The sequence below is a fragment of the Lynx canadensis genome, chromosome F2, assembly GCF_007474595.2.
Source record: "Lynx canadensis isolate LIC74 chromosome F2, mLynCan4.pri.v2, whole genome shotgun sequence".
Taxonomy (NCBI): Eukaryota; Metazoa; Chordata; class Mammalia; order Carnivora; family Felidae; genus Lynx; species Lynx canadensis.
Window position 1 is genome coordinate 500195 of NC_044320.2, and position 12965 is coordinate 513159.

Below are 12965 nucleotides of genomic sequence, written 5' to 3' on the forward strand. Positions count from 1 at the left end.
AGAGGAAGCCCCTCAGAAGACTGTCATCCTGTGTCCCCAGTCAGGCAGCGGGGGCCCCGGGCAGAGGAGAATGAGAATGCAAGCATCTTATTTTCCGGGAGTCGCCACGCCTCCAACCGCGTCGGAGCCCACACCTCCCTAGGGACCCCGCAGGACTGAGGACAGTGAAGGCTCTACCTTTCCTCATCCCACCAAAGCCAGGTGAGGCCTACCCGGACACTCCCGAGCTCTGTCTCAGGTGCAGTGGCCACACGCCTGGGAGAGGGGGCTGCACGGGGCAGATTCTGAGGAACCAAGGAGCCTGCTGCCGGTGGTGGCACAGGCAACAGTGGCCCTGAGGCTCAGGCCTCGCTCCTGCCCAGGGAGTGGCCCTCTGGGGACAGCCAGGCACCAAAGGTCCTGCCTCAGCCACTGCCTCCCCTCTGGGTCTCCTTCAAATTCCCCCAGCCCTGGGACGCCTGGGTGGCGCAGTCGGTTGAGCGTCCGACTTCAGCTCAGGTCGCGATCTCGCGGTCCGTGGGTTCGAGCCCCGCGTCGGGCTCTGGGCTGATGGCTCAGAGCCTGGAGCCTGTTTCCGATTCTGTGTCTCCCTCTCTCTCTGCCCCTCCCCCGTTCATGCTCTGTCTCTCTCTGTCCCAAAAATAAATAAACGTTGAAAAAAAATTTTTTTTAAATTCCCCCAGCCCTGAGTTTGAGAAAGCCTTTGGGCAGGGCTGTGAGCCTGAGTGGCTGGCTATCTGCTGTCCAGCTGGAGGTGTGGGCACCCTGGCGACCAGCTTCAAGTAGGGAGAGTGTGCCGTGGCAGCTCTCGAGAACTTGGCTCTTCGGCATCTCCCTCCCCTAGTTACTTCCCACGAGGCGCTAACAGGAAGGCCCTCGAGGCTTCTAAGGGCAGTGGCTTCCTCAAATTGTCTACCTCCAGCCCTGGCCTCAGGCTCAGGGCCACCTGCCCCTCTCTCCAGGAGACCGTGCATGTCCCACACAGCCTTCCTCCTTTGTCGCCCCCTGGCCTGGTACAGCTAGTACAAAGGCACACGTGCGCAGACGGGAGGCTCTTGCAAATACCTTTGATCATCTCCTGATGGAAGAGAGGGCAGGACGGAACTGGGAGGCAGCTCCACAAGCTTCAGTCCCAAGGTGGGCCGGGGAGAGTGCTAATGGGTCTGAGGGCAGAGGCTGTGCCGAGGCGCGTGGCTACCCGCCCCTGCCACCCCCACCCCCCATGCCCTCATCCTCCTCCCTCAGAATCTCTCCACTGACAACCACCAAAGGCACTTAGGCAGCTCGCACCCCACCTGCCAGCCCCCACTCCCAAAGGCAAACAGCCACATGAACCCCCCTGCCCCTGCCTTTTTTCTAGGCCATCAGCATCCCAGGAGGCTAAGGCCTGGCAGGTGGCCTCCCGTCCTCAGCACTGAGCTGTGTCTGAGCTACTTGGGAGCCTGACTCCACCCAATACTTGACGTGACCCCAGACCAGAGGCTCCAGTGGTTAGGGCCTGGGGGTCCTTCCCTCCTTCCTGCTCAGCTGGTCCTGTTAAGGGGGAGGGGGGGGAGAATAAGGAGCCTTCAAAAGCCCACATGCAGGCCAAGTCAAGGACAGGCAGCTTCTGAAGTTTAGAAGGGGCGTGCGGAAACCAGAACAATCGTGGGAAGGGGCTGGGTCAGCAGGAGCAGGAGCCGCTATTCCCAGCCCCCACAGTCATCAGGTGAGGTCCTTGCAGCTATGGGCTCCCTGCTGCAGAAATGAGACCCTGGTCTGGGAGAATGGGATCTCAATTCCACACCAGTCACGCCGGATCACAGCTCAGGTGTCCCGCCTCCCCTGTGGAGCCCGTGTCCCCCACGGGTCTCTGCTTCCTGCTGGCCTAGGCAGCCAAGAGGAGGGGCCAGAAGCCCCGGCCCTTGTTCACTGCAGCTTCCTCTCCTGAACCCCTGCGGCCCTCGGTGCAGGAGATCGACGCAGCCCGCCACAGGCTGCGGTAAGGGCTACGGCTCTGCTCCCTGTGGACGTGAGGCAAGCACAGACCCAGACCATTGTCCCAGCACTGCGGCAGATGTAGGCTGCTCAGGGGCAGGGGCCATTTACCAGAAGCCCAGAAAAAAGGTAGCTGCTGCCTGTCTGTCTGAATAAAGAGCTTGGAATGTTTACAGGTTTGATCACACAAGGAGCTAGAAACTAAAGGCCTGCGGCTCAGGAAAAGGAGCGATGCTTCTGACCAGAAGGATCCCAAGATTGGCTGAAGCCTCACACCCCAGTCTCTTCTAAGCCCCACTCACTGAGCCCCTCTGTGCCTGCACCTGGCGAGAAGCCCCTGACAGGATGCTCTCGCAGAGGGACAGACGCTACGATTGCTAGGTCACAAAAAGACAGCCCGTTCTGCCCGACCCTCGCACCCAGCTGGCCCAGCACAGCACACAGCCCAGACATGCTTGCTGAACAGTGGCCCTGCTGGGAAGAGGCCTCGCCACGCAGCTGCAGATCCTGGATGAGCTGACGTTGGGTGGGTGCCACACTGCCTCTGACCACCACAGCCTGTTCTCTGAGGAAATTCCAAAGAGCAATGGAGGGAGGGGGGCAAGAGTCTGGGGCTCAGAGGGCGCAACCCCAGGATCTAGGAGAGCAACCGGCCAGGGGTGACGCGGCCCCGATGGACAGTCCAAGTCACCCCAGCTCCGTGGAGGTCTGTCTGCACAGAGAAAGGTGCTACACAAGTCCACTACTCTGACCCACGAAACGATTTATTGTGCAAAGCCCACACAGGCTCCAGGCCCGGGCCAAGTCCGAAGCTCTAGCTGGGCCCTGGCTCTGGGCCTGTTCTGTGGTCCCCACCCTGGCCAGTGTCTGCTGTGGAGTGTACAGGTGTCCGTGAGCGTGCCCATGTGTGAAGAGGGCCTCCTTGGGTCATGGGCGCTCGGGCGTTGTGGCATCCCAGCCCGAAGTCAGGTCCCCATCTGCTCAGGCTTAGGGACCACACTGGTCCACACAGTCCTTCCCGCTGCGGAACACGTGATAGATGCTGGTGGGAGGGAACATGGCGACAGCACCGAGCAGGGAGCCCACCTGGATGGCCACACCAGCTGCCAGCAATGCCGGCCGGCCGCCACCATGCAGCAGGGAGCTGGCGGCCACCTTCACGTACGAGAACACGCCCAAACACAGCACCCAAGACAGCACCTGGGAGGGTGGACACGGCAGCAGGCTGAGCAGGAGATGCTCGCTGCTCTGAGGCAAACCCCCTCCCCACTGCCACCCTCTCTGCTTCAGTGTCCCAGTACTTACCACGAGGACCACTCCTGCGGAGGTGCCCACCAGGGGTGGGCAAGGACTCAGGACTGCCAGCGCCATCAGATAGGCCCCAAAGAGCATGCCCAGCACGGAGAGACCTCCCAGCCCTGCCAGAGACCTGCAGGGGCGGAGCGGAAACTCAGGGCTGGCTGCACCACGACCCAGCCCCTATCCTTCAACGCCACCCTAAGCGGCCTGGGCATCCACGTGTACCTGCACAGGACGCCCATGGCCAGGAAGCAGGCGAGGGGGTTGGCAGCACTGCCCAGCACCACCGCCAAGTGGTAGGCCAGGCGCCCATAGGGCAAGCAGGAAAAACTCTGCACGGCAGGCAGCACGCCATTGGTCAGTGCGTTGGTGACGGCCAGCAGGCCCAGCAGGCAGGCTCTGTGCACGGGGAGCAGCCCGTGGGCCTCAGGGTCTGGGCTAGCAGTGGCGCCTGTTGCTTGGCTCGGTGACTCCCGCAGTGGCAAGGCCTCTTCCTCCAACTCCTCCTCCTCCTCCTCCTCCTCCTCCACTCTGGGGGCTCTCACCTGCAGGTCAGACTCTGGACCTGCTGTGGGTACAGACGGTGGCGACGGCAACAGCAGCAGAAGACCCTGGAAGGCGGCAGCTGAAGTGACCAGAAGGGCGGTCAGCATCCAGAAAAAGGTGCTGGCAGGAAAACGCTCCGGGAAGTCGTGGGGGAGCCAGAGGGTGCCACTGTTGGGAGCTGGCAGACATTCAAGGTGGCCGACACCCTGCACTAAGGCCAGCACGCAGGGCAGCAGGGCACTGAGGCCCTGACCCAGGAAGAAAGAGCGCAGGAAGGGAGGTGGGAGGTGGCTCAGGAAGGGCAAGAAAGTGACGTTAGAGGCACAGCAGGCCAGTGCCAGCACCAAGGCCAGTGTTAGGAAGGCCACAGAGTGGAGCTGCCCTGCCACTGGGGCCACGTGGTGCCACAGTGGGGCCAGCAGGGCTGTGCCCACCACGCTCAGTGCCTGCACCACCTGGATGGGGGCCTGCTCGCTCTTGCCAGGGGCCAGCCGTCTCCACAGGGTCACCACCAGCAGACCCAGGTTCCCCAGCGCTACAAGCACAGAGAGATAGGATGGGAGGCTCCAACCTGCAGGGAAGGGAGATCACGTCAGGGGCTAGATGCTCAGGGACAAAGAGCAGCTGCCATCCACCTCACCTGGCACATGTCCCCCCACTTCCCTGCACACTCCCACTCACCCTCAGGAAGGTCTTTTACCACCACAGGCAGCTCCACCCAGATCCCGTTGATGGCAGCCCAAGAACCCATGCCAAAGAGGGCCACCAGCAGGTGGGTCAATACCAGACGGCCCAGCGGGGGTGCTGCCATTCAGCCCGAGGCTGGGTCCTTCCGAACAGGACAGGGTCACACAGCCTGCTCCTCTTTCCCCACCTAGGTCCAAACAAAAAACAAAAAACAAACAAACACAACGCTTCAGTTCTTCTGGGACCTCATGACTTCTTCCACCTTGAAAGTTAGTAGACCCGTATTCGGGATCACAGACCAGAAACGCAGAACTGGACTCTGAAGAGGACCAGACCGCCTAGACCAGGAAAACGGGAAGGTGCCCGGGGGTGGGGGCTGAGGTTGAGACGGGCCAAACATACCAAATAGCACGGCTAGGTGTGCGAGCAGAGAAGCAGAAAGCCTGCCCACAGCGCCAACGGCCCCAGAGGAAGATGGGGAAAGAAAGACCCGATCTGCGGGTCTGAGTAGCCCAGACCACCACCACCCTCACTCCAAAACGGACACGACTCCGGGACAGAGACACCCATCAGGCGCCGCGCACACCTCCGCGGCTTCTGCGCCCAAATGGGAGACCGAGGCTTCAGCGAGACCCAGTACCGCAGGAGTCAAGACCCGCGCGGCGGGGAGGGGCGGGCCCGGCGCCGCCCCTCTCTGCATCAGGTGGGCAGCGAGGAGCCGGCCCGTGCGCAGGGGTGCGTGCGCCTCCTGACCCAGCACCTGCGCGCTCCCCGACCCGACAGCCAGTCGTCTCGCCACGCTACGAGGGCGCTGCCTCCGGCCCAGGATCGCAGCCTCGACCCAGAGCCGGTGGGACTGGGAAACGCTGCCCGGACGGAGCGAAAACTCCAACCCACCGGGCGGGGGACAAGGAAGCCGCGGGGGCCAGCCCCCGGCATGGCCTGTCGCCGGAAGCCCCGCCCCGGAAGTCAGTGCTGAGCCGACGCGGAGGGGATTGGCCCGGGGCTCAGGCCCCGCCTTTACGCGGGCACGCTGCGCCTCCGCCCGGCGGCCTCGCCTGTTCCGCCACAGGCCCCGCCCCATCCGCTCCCCTGGGGCGGCCCGGGAGTTTGACCGGTAGCTATGGCTCCCGGGGTGGCGCGGCGAGCTCGGCGGCGGCCCCCGCGCAGCGTGCGGAGCGCACGGCCGGTCGGGGTGCGGGCTCGCTCGGCGGAGGACTGGTGGTGGGACCGGCTGGCGCCGAGCGGCTCCGGTTACCATCTGCTGCAGTCGGACAGCATGCTCCTGGTGCTGCCCGGCCCTGGGCCTGCCCGCACTCGCGTGCAGAGGCGTGCAGCCCGCCGCACTCAGCGGCCAGTGCCCCCAGCGTCCCGCGCCGCGGCGGTCAAGGCTAGGCCCAGACCTGCTCCGGTTTCGGAGCCGCAGCAGGGGCCCGACCCAGGCTGGGGCGACCGCATCCCCCTGGAAATCTTGCTGCAGATTTTCGGGCTGCTGGTGGCGTCCGACGGGCCCATGCCCTTCCTCGGCAGGTACCCCAGGCCCAACGAGCGCAGCAGCATGGCTCAGGCTGACCTCTTGGCCACCGAGCGGGTGGCTGAGGCGGGGGCCGAGGGCGAAGCCATCTGAGCGTTCACACAGGCAGACGAGAGAGCACAGTCTCTCACGAGGTCCAGTTAGAGCCCCGAGGGCCTGTCTTTGTGCTGAGGTGTCTGCAGCGTTGTGAGAATAAAATGGGACAGGTTACTCCTCTTAGAAAACCCCACAGCGGCGGCTACGGAAAGGCCCAGCCCCTCAGCAGAGATTTTCTCCCAGGGCTGCACGCGTGTGCCGCCGCTGGCACGAAGCTGCCTCCCAGCCTGCGCTCTGGCACACCGTGACCCTGTCGCCCCCGTTGGCTGGCCGCCTCGCCAAGAGCGGAGCCAAGGCGGAGAAGAAGCTTCTCGCTTCTCTGGAATGGCTTATGCCCAATCGGTGAGACGTTCCCTCTTTTCTTTTATGCCCTCATTTCATCTCTGTGGCTTGTACAAAGCCCCAAGCCCCTTCGTGTTTCCACATACCAAAGTGATGGGTGGGGAGGACGCCAACGGAGGGGCACCGTGGGAATACTACGCAGCTCTGCCTCTGCTGTCGGCCCAGGTTTTCACAGCTCCAGAGGCTGACCCTCATCCACTGGAAGTCCCAGGTACACCCTGTGTTGAAGGTGAGAGCTCTGGACTGCCCTCCGCACCAGTCATGACACTTTGGGGTTGCCCAGTACTTCCAGGGAGTGGGGCAGGCACATGGAGCCCAATGTTGCCCCGTGGGGAGGCCTGCCCGGTTCTCATTTCCTGTTGTTTGTTTCAGTAGAGAGGTGTTAGAAGTGGGAGCACCCGTGTTGGCCTGGCATGGGCAGGAAGGAGATCATAGTTGAGTCACCAAAGAGGATTTGATGTCAGCCACTGGTTTTCTTTCCTTTGTGGACCACAGCTTGCCTTCCCCCCAATCTCTGCCGGTGCTCTGTCTTCCCCAGCTGGTTAGCGAGTCCTGTCCTCGGCTCACCTTCCTCAAGCTTTCTGATTGCCACGGTGTGACCCCTGATACGTTGGTCATGCTAGCCAAAGCCTGCCCCCAGCTCCACAGCCTGGATATACAGCACTCCATGGTGAGCCCTATGTCCCCAGGGGCCCTGAAGAAGCCTGGGCCGAGGTGACAGGTACCCATGTGCTGGGTTCCCAGGTGGAGTCTACAGCCGTGGTGAGCTTCTTGGAGGAGGCAGGGCCCCGAATGTGCAAGCTGTGGCTGACTTACAGCTCCCAGACGACAGCCATCTTGGGTGCGCTGCTGGTAGGTTGGTGACAGGTAGGAGCAGAACCAGACGCTGCGCCAGGCCAGCCAGGCCGCTGACCCTGTGTTCTCTTCCACCTCTGTAGGGCGGCTGCTGCCCCCAGCTCCGGGTCCTGGAGGTGAGCACTGGCATCAACCGCAACAGCACTCCTCTCCAGCTGCCTGTCGAGGCCCTGCAGAAAGGCTGCCCCCAGCTGCAGGTACCCGACACCCCTCTTCTCCCACCTGCCACTCTCCCTCCCCACCTGCAGCCTAGGCCTTGCTCCAGGTGCTGCGGCTACTGAACTTGACGTGGCTGCCCAAGCCTTCCGGGCGAGTGGTGACTCCTGGCCCAGGCTTCCCCAGTCTTGAGGAGCTCTGCCTCGCCGGCTCCAGCTGCAACTTTGTGAGCAACGAAGCCCTGGGCCGCCTGCTCCACGATTCCCCCAACCTGCGCCTGCTGGATCTTCGCGGCTGTGCCCGCATCACACCCGGTGGCCTGCATGATCTGCCATGTCAAGGTCAGCTTTCTCTGGGCAGGAGGGGTGTGGGTACCCTTGCCCACCCCACCGCTCATGCCGGCTCTTCGCCTCCAGACCTGGAGCAGCTTCACCTGGGTCTTTACGGCACGTCAGACAGGCTGACTCTAGCCAAAGAGGGCAGCCATCTGTTGACCCGGAAATGGTGCCACGCCCTGCGGGAACTGGACTTGAGTGGCCAGGGCTTCAGCGAGAAGGACCTGGAGCAGGCCTTGGCCGCCTTCTCAGTCACGCCTGGGGCCTCACACCCAGCCTTGTGCTCGCTCAACCTCAGGGGCACCCGGGTCACACCGAGCACAGTCAGGTCAGCCTCCCCTCCCTCGGTCCTTGCGGTCAGTACAGCTTGCCTCCCTGACAAGCCTGGTTTGCAAGCTTCAGGGATCCAAAAGGGGAGCACATACGGACCAAGCCCCTGCTCAGGATTGACCTTAGGGATGCCAAGGGGGAACTGGGCTCGGGCCTCAGTGGCTGGGGGTGGCAAAGCCAGTTGTGGCATGGGCAGAGAGGGCTCCTTACCCGGGCCTAGCCCTGCCAGGGCCTGGGTCTTTTGGAGCCAGTGGCTCAACTCCCCATGGCCTGCCCTGCCCCACAGCTCTGTGATCAGCAGCTGCCCAGGCCTGCTGTACCTCAACCTGGAGTCCTGCCGCTGCCTTCCGCGGGGCCTGAAGCGGGCCTACCGAGGCCGGGAGGAAGTCCAGTGGTGCCTGGAGCAGCTGCTCACCAGCCCCCCTTCTTCCAGCTAGGCGGTTCCAGACCTCAGACCCTCGGGCAGCCTGCGGCGCCTCCACCCTTTTCCAGTCGCGATGTTTGAACGTCTTGTTACAATAAAACATTTTTAGGACCTCTGTGTGGTCCTTGGGGTGTGGTTGAGAGGACGGGTACTGTGCCTGAGGAACCATTCAGGGCTAGGGCTGGGGGAGAGCTTGTGCCATGGGGGAGGGGTGGTCTGCCAGGGCTCCTGAGGCTGCGTGTGCTGGTGCCTTGCTGACTCACCGCTGGGCTTGAGTCTTGGACTGGGTGTGTGTATCCTGTTCTCAGGGACACTGAGATATGTTTGTGCCTGTGGTTGTGCTTGAAGCTCTGCCTGGGCAGAAGTGGCAGTGGAAAGGGGGAGCCCTACTCAGCCACGGGGTTCAGTGTGGGGCGCCTGCCTGCAGATACCTCTGCAGCTTAGGCCTGGGACATCCAGCCACCTTCCCTTCAGGTGAGGATTGTGAACCGGGCTGCTCAGGGGGCCGCTGGTGGTGTGGGGACTGGCGGGGAAGAGCACGCTCACTTCAGGGTGGGGCTCGAGGACTCCCGGCAGAAGGGACAGTCAACAGAACAGCCCCTTCTAGAACGCGCTGTGCAGAACTTCTAGAACCCGGGCTTCGCCCAGCCTACACCAGCCTACACCACCACCTGGTGTCTCTCTCCTCTTCTCTTTGTCTGAAAGCCGCTCCTTCCTGGACCGCAGCCCTGGAGCCTTTCTTCTCCCAGGTAGAAATGCGACTGTGAGCCTCTGGGCGGTGCCAACCTCCTAGCAGCCCAGCTGACCCTCTGTGCCTACCCCAGACCCCCAAGGGCCGGGTTGGCGCCCTGCCCACCACCTCCGGCGGCAAGCGCTTCCAGCTCTGGGCCCTAGGACTGTTCTGCACCGAGCGCCACCTGGCCAAGCGCCTTAAGAACAACAGCTTCTACCCGTTCATCCAACAGCAGCCCAATGGTGCGCGCGGACCCGGAACCCGAGCAGGGCGGGTGCGGGAGCCGGGGGCCTAACGTCTGAACCTGGTGGCGGAAAATCCCGGGCGGGGTTGGCGGCGGAGGGGGCGGGCCTGGACCCGGGGTCTGCATGGGGGCGGGGCCTGGAGTCGGAAGGGGCGGGGGCGGGGCCGAGCCCTGGGCTGGCGGCGACGCAGCTTGCTCGGGGCCGGCTGCCCCGGGCGGAGCCCCGGCGCCACCCCCGCCGGCTGCCAGCGGGGACCGGCTGTCTTCACGCACCGCCACCGCGCCGCCCCCAGTCTTCGTGCTTGAGTACTACCTGGACACGCTGTGGAAGGGGACACTGCTCTTCGTCGTCTGCCTCCTCCTCGTCAGCTTCGGCTTCGTGAGCCAGGTCTGAACTCCTGGGCCCGCCCCCCACGGCCTTCCTCCCGGGGGGCTGGACTCACCTCGCGGTGCCCCGCCCCCGAAACCCCGGGCTGCTCAGGTCCCGGTGGCTGCCGCAGGTGCAGAAGCAGGAGACTTGGGGCTTCCCCGCGTGCGGCGTGGTCGTCGGCCTGTGGCTCATGATTTCGTCTTTGCCGCGGCGCCGCCTGGTGCTGAACCACACGCGTGGCACGTACCACTTCTCCGTCCAGGGCCGCACCGTGTGCCAGGGCCCCATGCACCTAGTCTACGTGCGCCTGGCGCTCAGCTCCGACGGTGAAGCCCGGCGCGGCCACGGACGGTGGGCGGGGGGAAGGGTGTGCAAAGGAAACAGCTCCGGGAGTGTGGCGGGGCTGGCTAGACGGCCCACTGTCCCCCCGCCCCCGCCACGGTCCTCAGAGCCACACACACACACACACACACACACACACACCCCCCCCCCCCCCTCCCTCCCCCCCCCCCCCCCCAGCTCTCTCCCCACCGGAGCTGCTATCCCCTAGAGCCTCTGGCTGAGCCCCTTGCCCCTCTCCAGCTTATGGAAGGTGCTTCTTCCAGTTGGTTCTATGCGGCCACAAGCTGGAGCCGCTGGTGCTGGTGCAGCTGTCGGAACGCTACGAGGTGGGTCTTGCCCCAGTCCACCCTGGGGCCCCTTCCCTCCTTGGTTCCACAGAAGGCCTGCCACTGCTGAGGGTCTTCAGATGGGCCCATTTCCCAGGCAGAGTGTGAATACCACGTGGTCCTTGGCCCAGACTTTAGTGCTGGCAGCTGGTGGAGAGGTGACAGGTCCTCTCGGTCCAGGTGAGAGCTCACCGCCACCCGTTCCCACAGCAAATGGAATACTTGGGCCGTCACATTGCCCGGAAACTCAACATCAATTACTTTGACTGCCTGGCCAAGTCGTACAGGCACGTGGTCCGTCACTGGCCGCTGGGGGCCACCTTCAGCCCCGGCATCGTGCAGCGCAAGACCGGCACTTATGGCCAACAGACCTTGCAGTCTGACCTGGACGTGTGATTCTGAAGGCAGGTGCCCCAGCGCTGCCCCTGCCCCTCAGGCGTACAGTCTCCCTTTCCCTGTGATTTCCCACCTTCACTGGACCTTAGTCTTCCCCTCAATAAAGCCACCTCTTGCTTCCAGGCAAGTGTTTCCTCTGCGGGGGGGGGGGGGGGGGGGGGGGGAGGCACAGCTCGGGGGCCTCAGGGAGCAAACCTCGGAGTTTTGAGCTGGTTGAGGGTAACCGGAGGAGCAGGGTGAGTAATGAACAGCAGCGCCGCCAGGAATTTGGAGTCCTCACTGGACAGGTGTGGGACCCACGGCCTCCCTTGAGCAGCAACACTCACCTGGTCCTGTCCGGGCTCGGGAGTGCAGAACAGTGAGCAGCGTGCAGGGGTCAGAATTTGACTGGTCAGCCTGACTCGGTGCCTGGTCCCGTCAGCAGTGGGATGGAGCACAGCTACAGGTCCAGCCTTGTGCCCAGGGTACAGCTTGGCAGACGGCCCCCAGAGTTGCTGCTTCAGTGCTCCTAGGGAGTAAGCTGTGGAGCCCTAGACCAGAGCTCAAGCCTGCCGTGCGGCGCAGGCCCGTGTGTCCCTGGAGCTTGCCCCCCACACCTGCTGGAATACCAGTCCCATATGTCCTAATCCAGTGGGTGTTCCCACGTCCTGGGCACGGGGAGCTGCTGCGGGCGCAGAGAGGGCAGTAGGCCATCGGGGACCCAGCAGAAGTGGCAGCTGGCGCTGTCCGCGTGGCTCTCTTGGTCAGCATGTCCCCTCAGCGCCATGCTGGTGACCCGAGTCTTTGGGCATCGTGTCAGTGAGTGTCACTGGAACCAGAACCTTCAGGCCCCATGTAAACTGAAAATGCGGAGCCCCTTGTTAAAAAGTTACTGGGGCGCCTGGTGGCTCAGTTGGTTAAGCATCCGACTCTTGATTTTCAGCTCAGATCATGATCTCACAGTTCATGGGATTGAGCCCTGCGTTGGGCTCTGTACTGGCAGTGCTGAGCCTGCTTGGGATTCTCTCTCTCCGTCTGTCTGTCTCTTTTCTCGTTCTCTCTCTCTCTCTCTCTCTCTCTCTCTCAAAATAAATAAGTTTTAAAAATAATTATTAAGAATTTCCAGAAGGAGACGCTAGAGTATCAAACCCAGTATGGGGGAGCCTGGCTGGCTAGTCAGTAGAGCATGTGACTCAGGTTCTCTGGGTTGTGAGTTCAAGCCCCACATTGGGGGTAGAGTTTGCTTAATTAAAACGAACAAAACGACAACAACAAAACCCCGTATGGGCTGGGATTGGGGCCCTGTGTGACTGCCCAGGTCACACATGCTATGAAGCTGGCCCTCCCTGGAACCATGGCTCAGAGCCACTCACTGACCAACTCCTGATCCTCAAGCTGGCCAAACCCAGTGGGGCACCAGCATCCCTGCCTGTCCCCAGCAGGGTCCAGGGACTGCTGGAATTGCTTTAGGCAGCCCCAGGGAGCAATTGTTATTCATGGCACAAATGCAGGGTCCTCTTGCCCCTCTGAAGAGGGTCTAAGTTGTCTGCCTACAGACAGACAGAGTGCCCTGCTTTTACCAGGGGGACAGACTGGAGAGGGTGGACAGAGCTCAGCAGTGATGGGGTTGGGACAGGTTGGGGGACAATGTTATGCGGGAAGGTGACAAGTGTAGGCCATGGGGCTAGCCTGACTGGGTGAGTGCCATGTGACTGAGCCAGACCTGGGGTGCCCAGGCTGCCTGTCAGTTTTGGATGGGTTAGAAGGGCATGCCAGTCCCTTGGGCTCTGGGAGGCTGCTCAGATCTCTCAGCCTTCAGGTTGCGGACTCAGTTTCATCTAGGAAGGCAAAGTTCCCTCCCTCCTGGAGCTGACGATCATAAGAGGCACATATATTGAGGAGCTAACTTCTATACCGCTGAAGTGGCTGGAGGTGGGGTGGTGTCCTCTAGCCGGGGGGGGGGGGGTGTCAGGGAAGACCTTTCCAAGGATGCA

The 12965-nt window shown here is 62.8% G+C and overlaps 3 protein-coding genes across 13 annotated transcripts; 2 read left to right on the forward strand and 1 right to left on the reverse strand.

The window, feature by feature from the left end:
• Nucleotides 1-2720: 2720 nt before the first annotated feature.
• SLC52A2 (solute carrier family 52 member 2) lies at nt 2721-9950 on the reverse strand. Of its 8 annotated transcripts, none has more exons than XM_032591986.1 (5): nt 9872-9950; nt 4504-4696; nt 3502-4393; nt 3283-3406; nt 2721-3177 (listed from the first exon to the last, which is right to left on the reverse strand). In XM_032591986.1, the coding sequence occupies exons 2-5, from the start codon at nt 4631-4633 to the stop codon at nt 2965-2967; spliced, it is 1359 nt and encodes a 452-aa protein (XP_032447877.1). In that variant the 5' UTR covers nt 4634-4696; nt 9872-9950; the 3' UTR covers nt 2721-2964. The 8 variants fall into 8 exon arrangements, with proteins under 8 accessions (XP_032447877.1, XP_030159499.1, XP_030159497.1 ...); XM_030303639.1 differs by having other exon boundaries at nt 2721-3202; nt 9872-9921; XM_030303637.1 differs by lacking the exon at nt 9872-9950 and adding an exon at nt 5407-5477 and having other exon boundaries at nt 2721-3202.
• Nucleotides 5614-8692, forward strand: FBXL6 (F-box and leucine rich repeat protein 6). 2 transcript variants are annotated; one of them, XM_030303611.1, is made up of 9 exons: nt 5614-6039; nt 6323-6481; nt 6647-6710; nt 7020-7151; nt 7226-7333; nt 7420-7533; nt 7602-7833; nt 7909-8155; nt 8444-8692. In XM_030303611.1, the coding sequence occupies exons 1-9, from the start codon at nt 5633-5635 to the stop codon at nt 8592-8594; spliced, it is 1614 nt and encodes a 537-aa protein (XP_030159471.1). In that variant the 5' UTR covers nt 5614-5632; the 3' UTR covers nt 8595-8692. The 2 variants fall into 2 exon arrangements, with proteins under 2 accessions (XP_030159471.1, XP_030159469.1); XM_030303609.1 differs by having other exon boundaries at nt 7602-8155.
• TMEM249 (transmembrane protein 249) lies at nt 8901-11127 on the forward strand. 3 transcript variants are annotated; one of them, XM_030303659.1, is made up of 7 exons: nt 8901-9055; nt 9287-9330; nt 9406-9556; nt 9852-9946; nt 10059-10254; nt 10511-10596; nt 10807-11127. In XM_030303659.1, the coding sequence occupies exons 1-7, from the start codon at nt 8902-8904 to the stop codon at nt 10990-10992; spliced, it is 912 nt and encodes a 303-aa protein (XP_030159519.1). In that variant the 5' UTR covers nt 8901; the 3' UTR covers nt 10993-11127. The 3 variants fall into 3 exon arrangements, with proteins under 3 accessions (XP_030159519.1, XP_030159520.1, XP_030159518.1); XM_030303660.1 differs by having other exon boundaries at nt 10534-10596; nt 10807-10962; XM_030303658.1 differs by having other exon boundaries at nt 10534-10962.
• The last annotated feature ends 1838 nt before the right edge of the window (nt 11128-12965 follow it).

What these genes read in the sequence shown, in the direction of transcription:
- SLC52A2 (XM_030303639.1), bottom strand. Translation starts at nt 4,633, where the DNA reads ATGGCAGCACCCCCGCTGGGCCGTCTGGTATTGACCCACCTGCTGGTG. An exon ending in GGTAAAAGACCTTCCTGAGG is followed by an intron (nt 4,394 to 4,503) that starts GTGAGTGGGAGT and finishes CCTTCCCTGCAG; the next exon opens with GTTGGAGCCTCCCATCCTAT. An exon ending in CCGCAGGAGTGGTCCTCGTG is followed by an intron (nt 3,203 to 3,282) that starts GTAAGTACTGGG and finishes TCTCCTGCTCAG; the next exon opens with CCTGCTGCCGTGTCCACCCT.
- FBXL6 (XM_030303609.1), top strand. Translation starts at nt 5,633, where the DNA reads ATGGCTCCCGGGGTGGCGCGGCGAGCTCGGCGGCGGCCCCCGCGCAGC. An exon ending in TGGATATACAGCACTCCATG is followed by an intron (nt 7,152 to 7,225) that starts GTGAGCCCTATG and finishes CTGGGTTCCCAG; the next exon opens with GTGGAGTCTACAGCCGTGGT. An exon ending in CCATCTTGGGTGCGCTGCTG is followed by an intron (nt 7,334 to 7,419) that starts GTAGGTTGGTGA and finishes CCACCTCTGTAG; the next exon opens with GGCGGCTGCTGCCCCCAGCT.
- TMEM249 (XM_030303658.1), top strand. Translation starts at nt 8,902, where the DNA reads ATGTTTGTGCCTGTGGTTGTGCTTGAAGCTCTGCCTGGGCAGAAGTGG. An exon ending in TCCAGCCACCTTCCCTTCAG is followed by an intron (nt 9,056 to 9,286) that starts GTGAGGATTGTG and finishes TTTGTCTGAAAG; the next exon opens with CCGCTCCTTCCTGGACCGCA. An exon ending in CCTGGCGCTCAGCTCCGACG is followed by an intron (nt 10,255 to 10,533) that starts GTGAAGCCCGGC and finishes TGCTTCTTCCAG; the next exon opens with TTGGTTCTATGCGGCCACAA.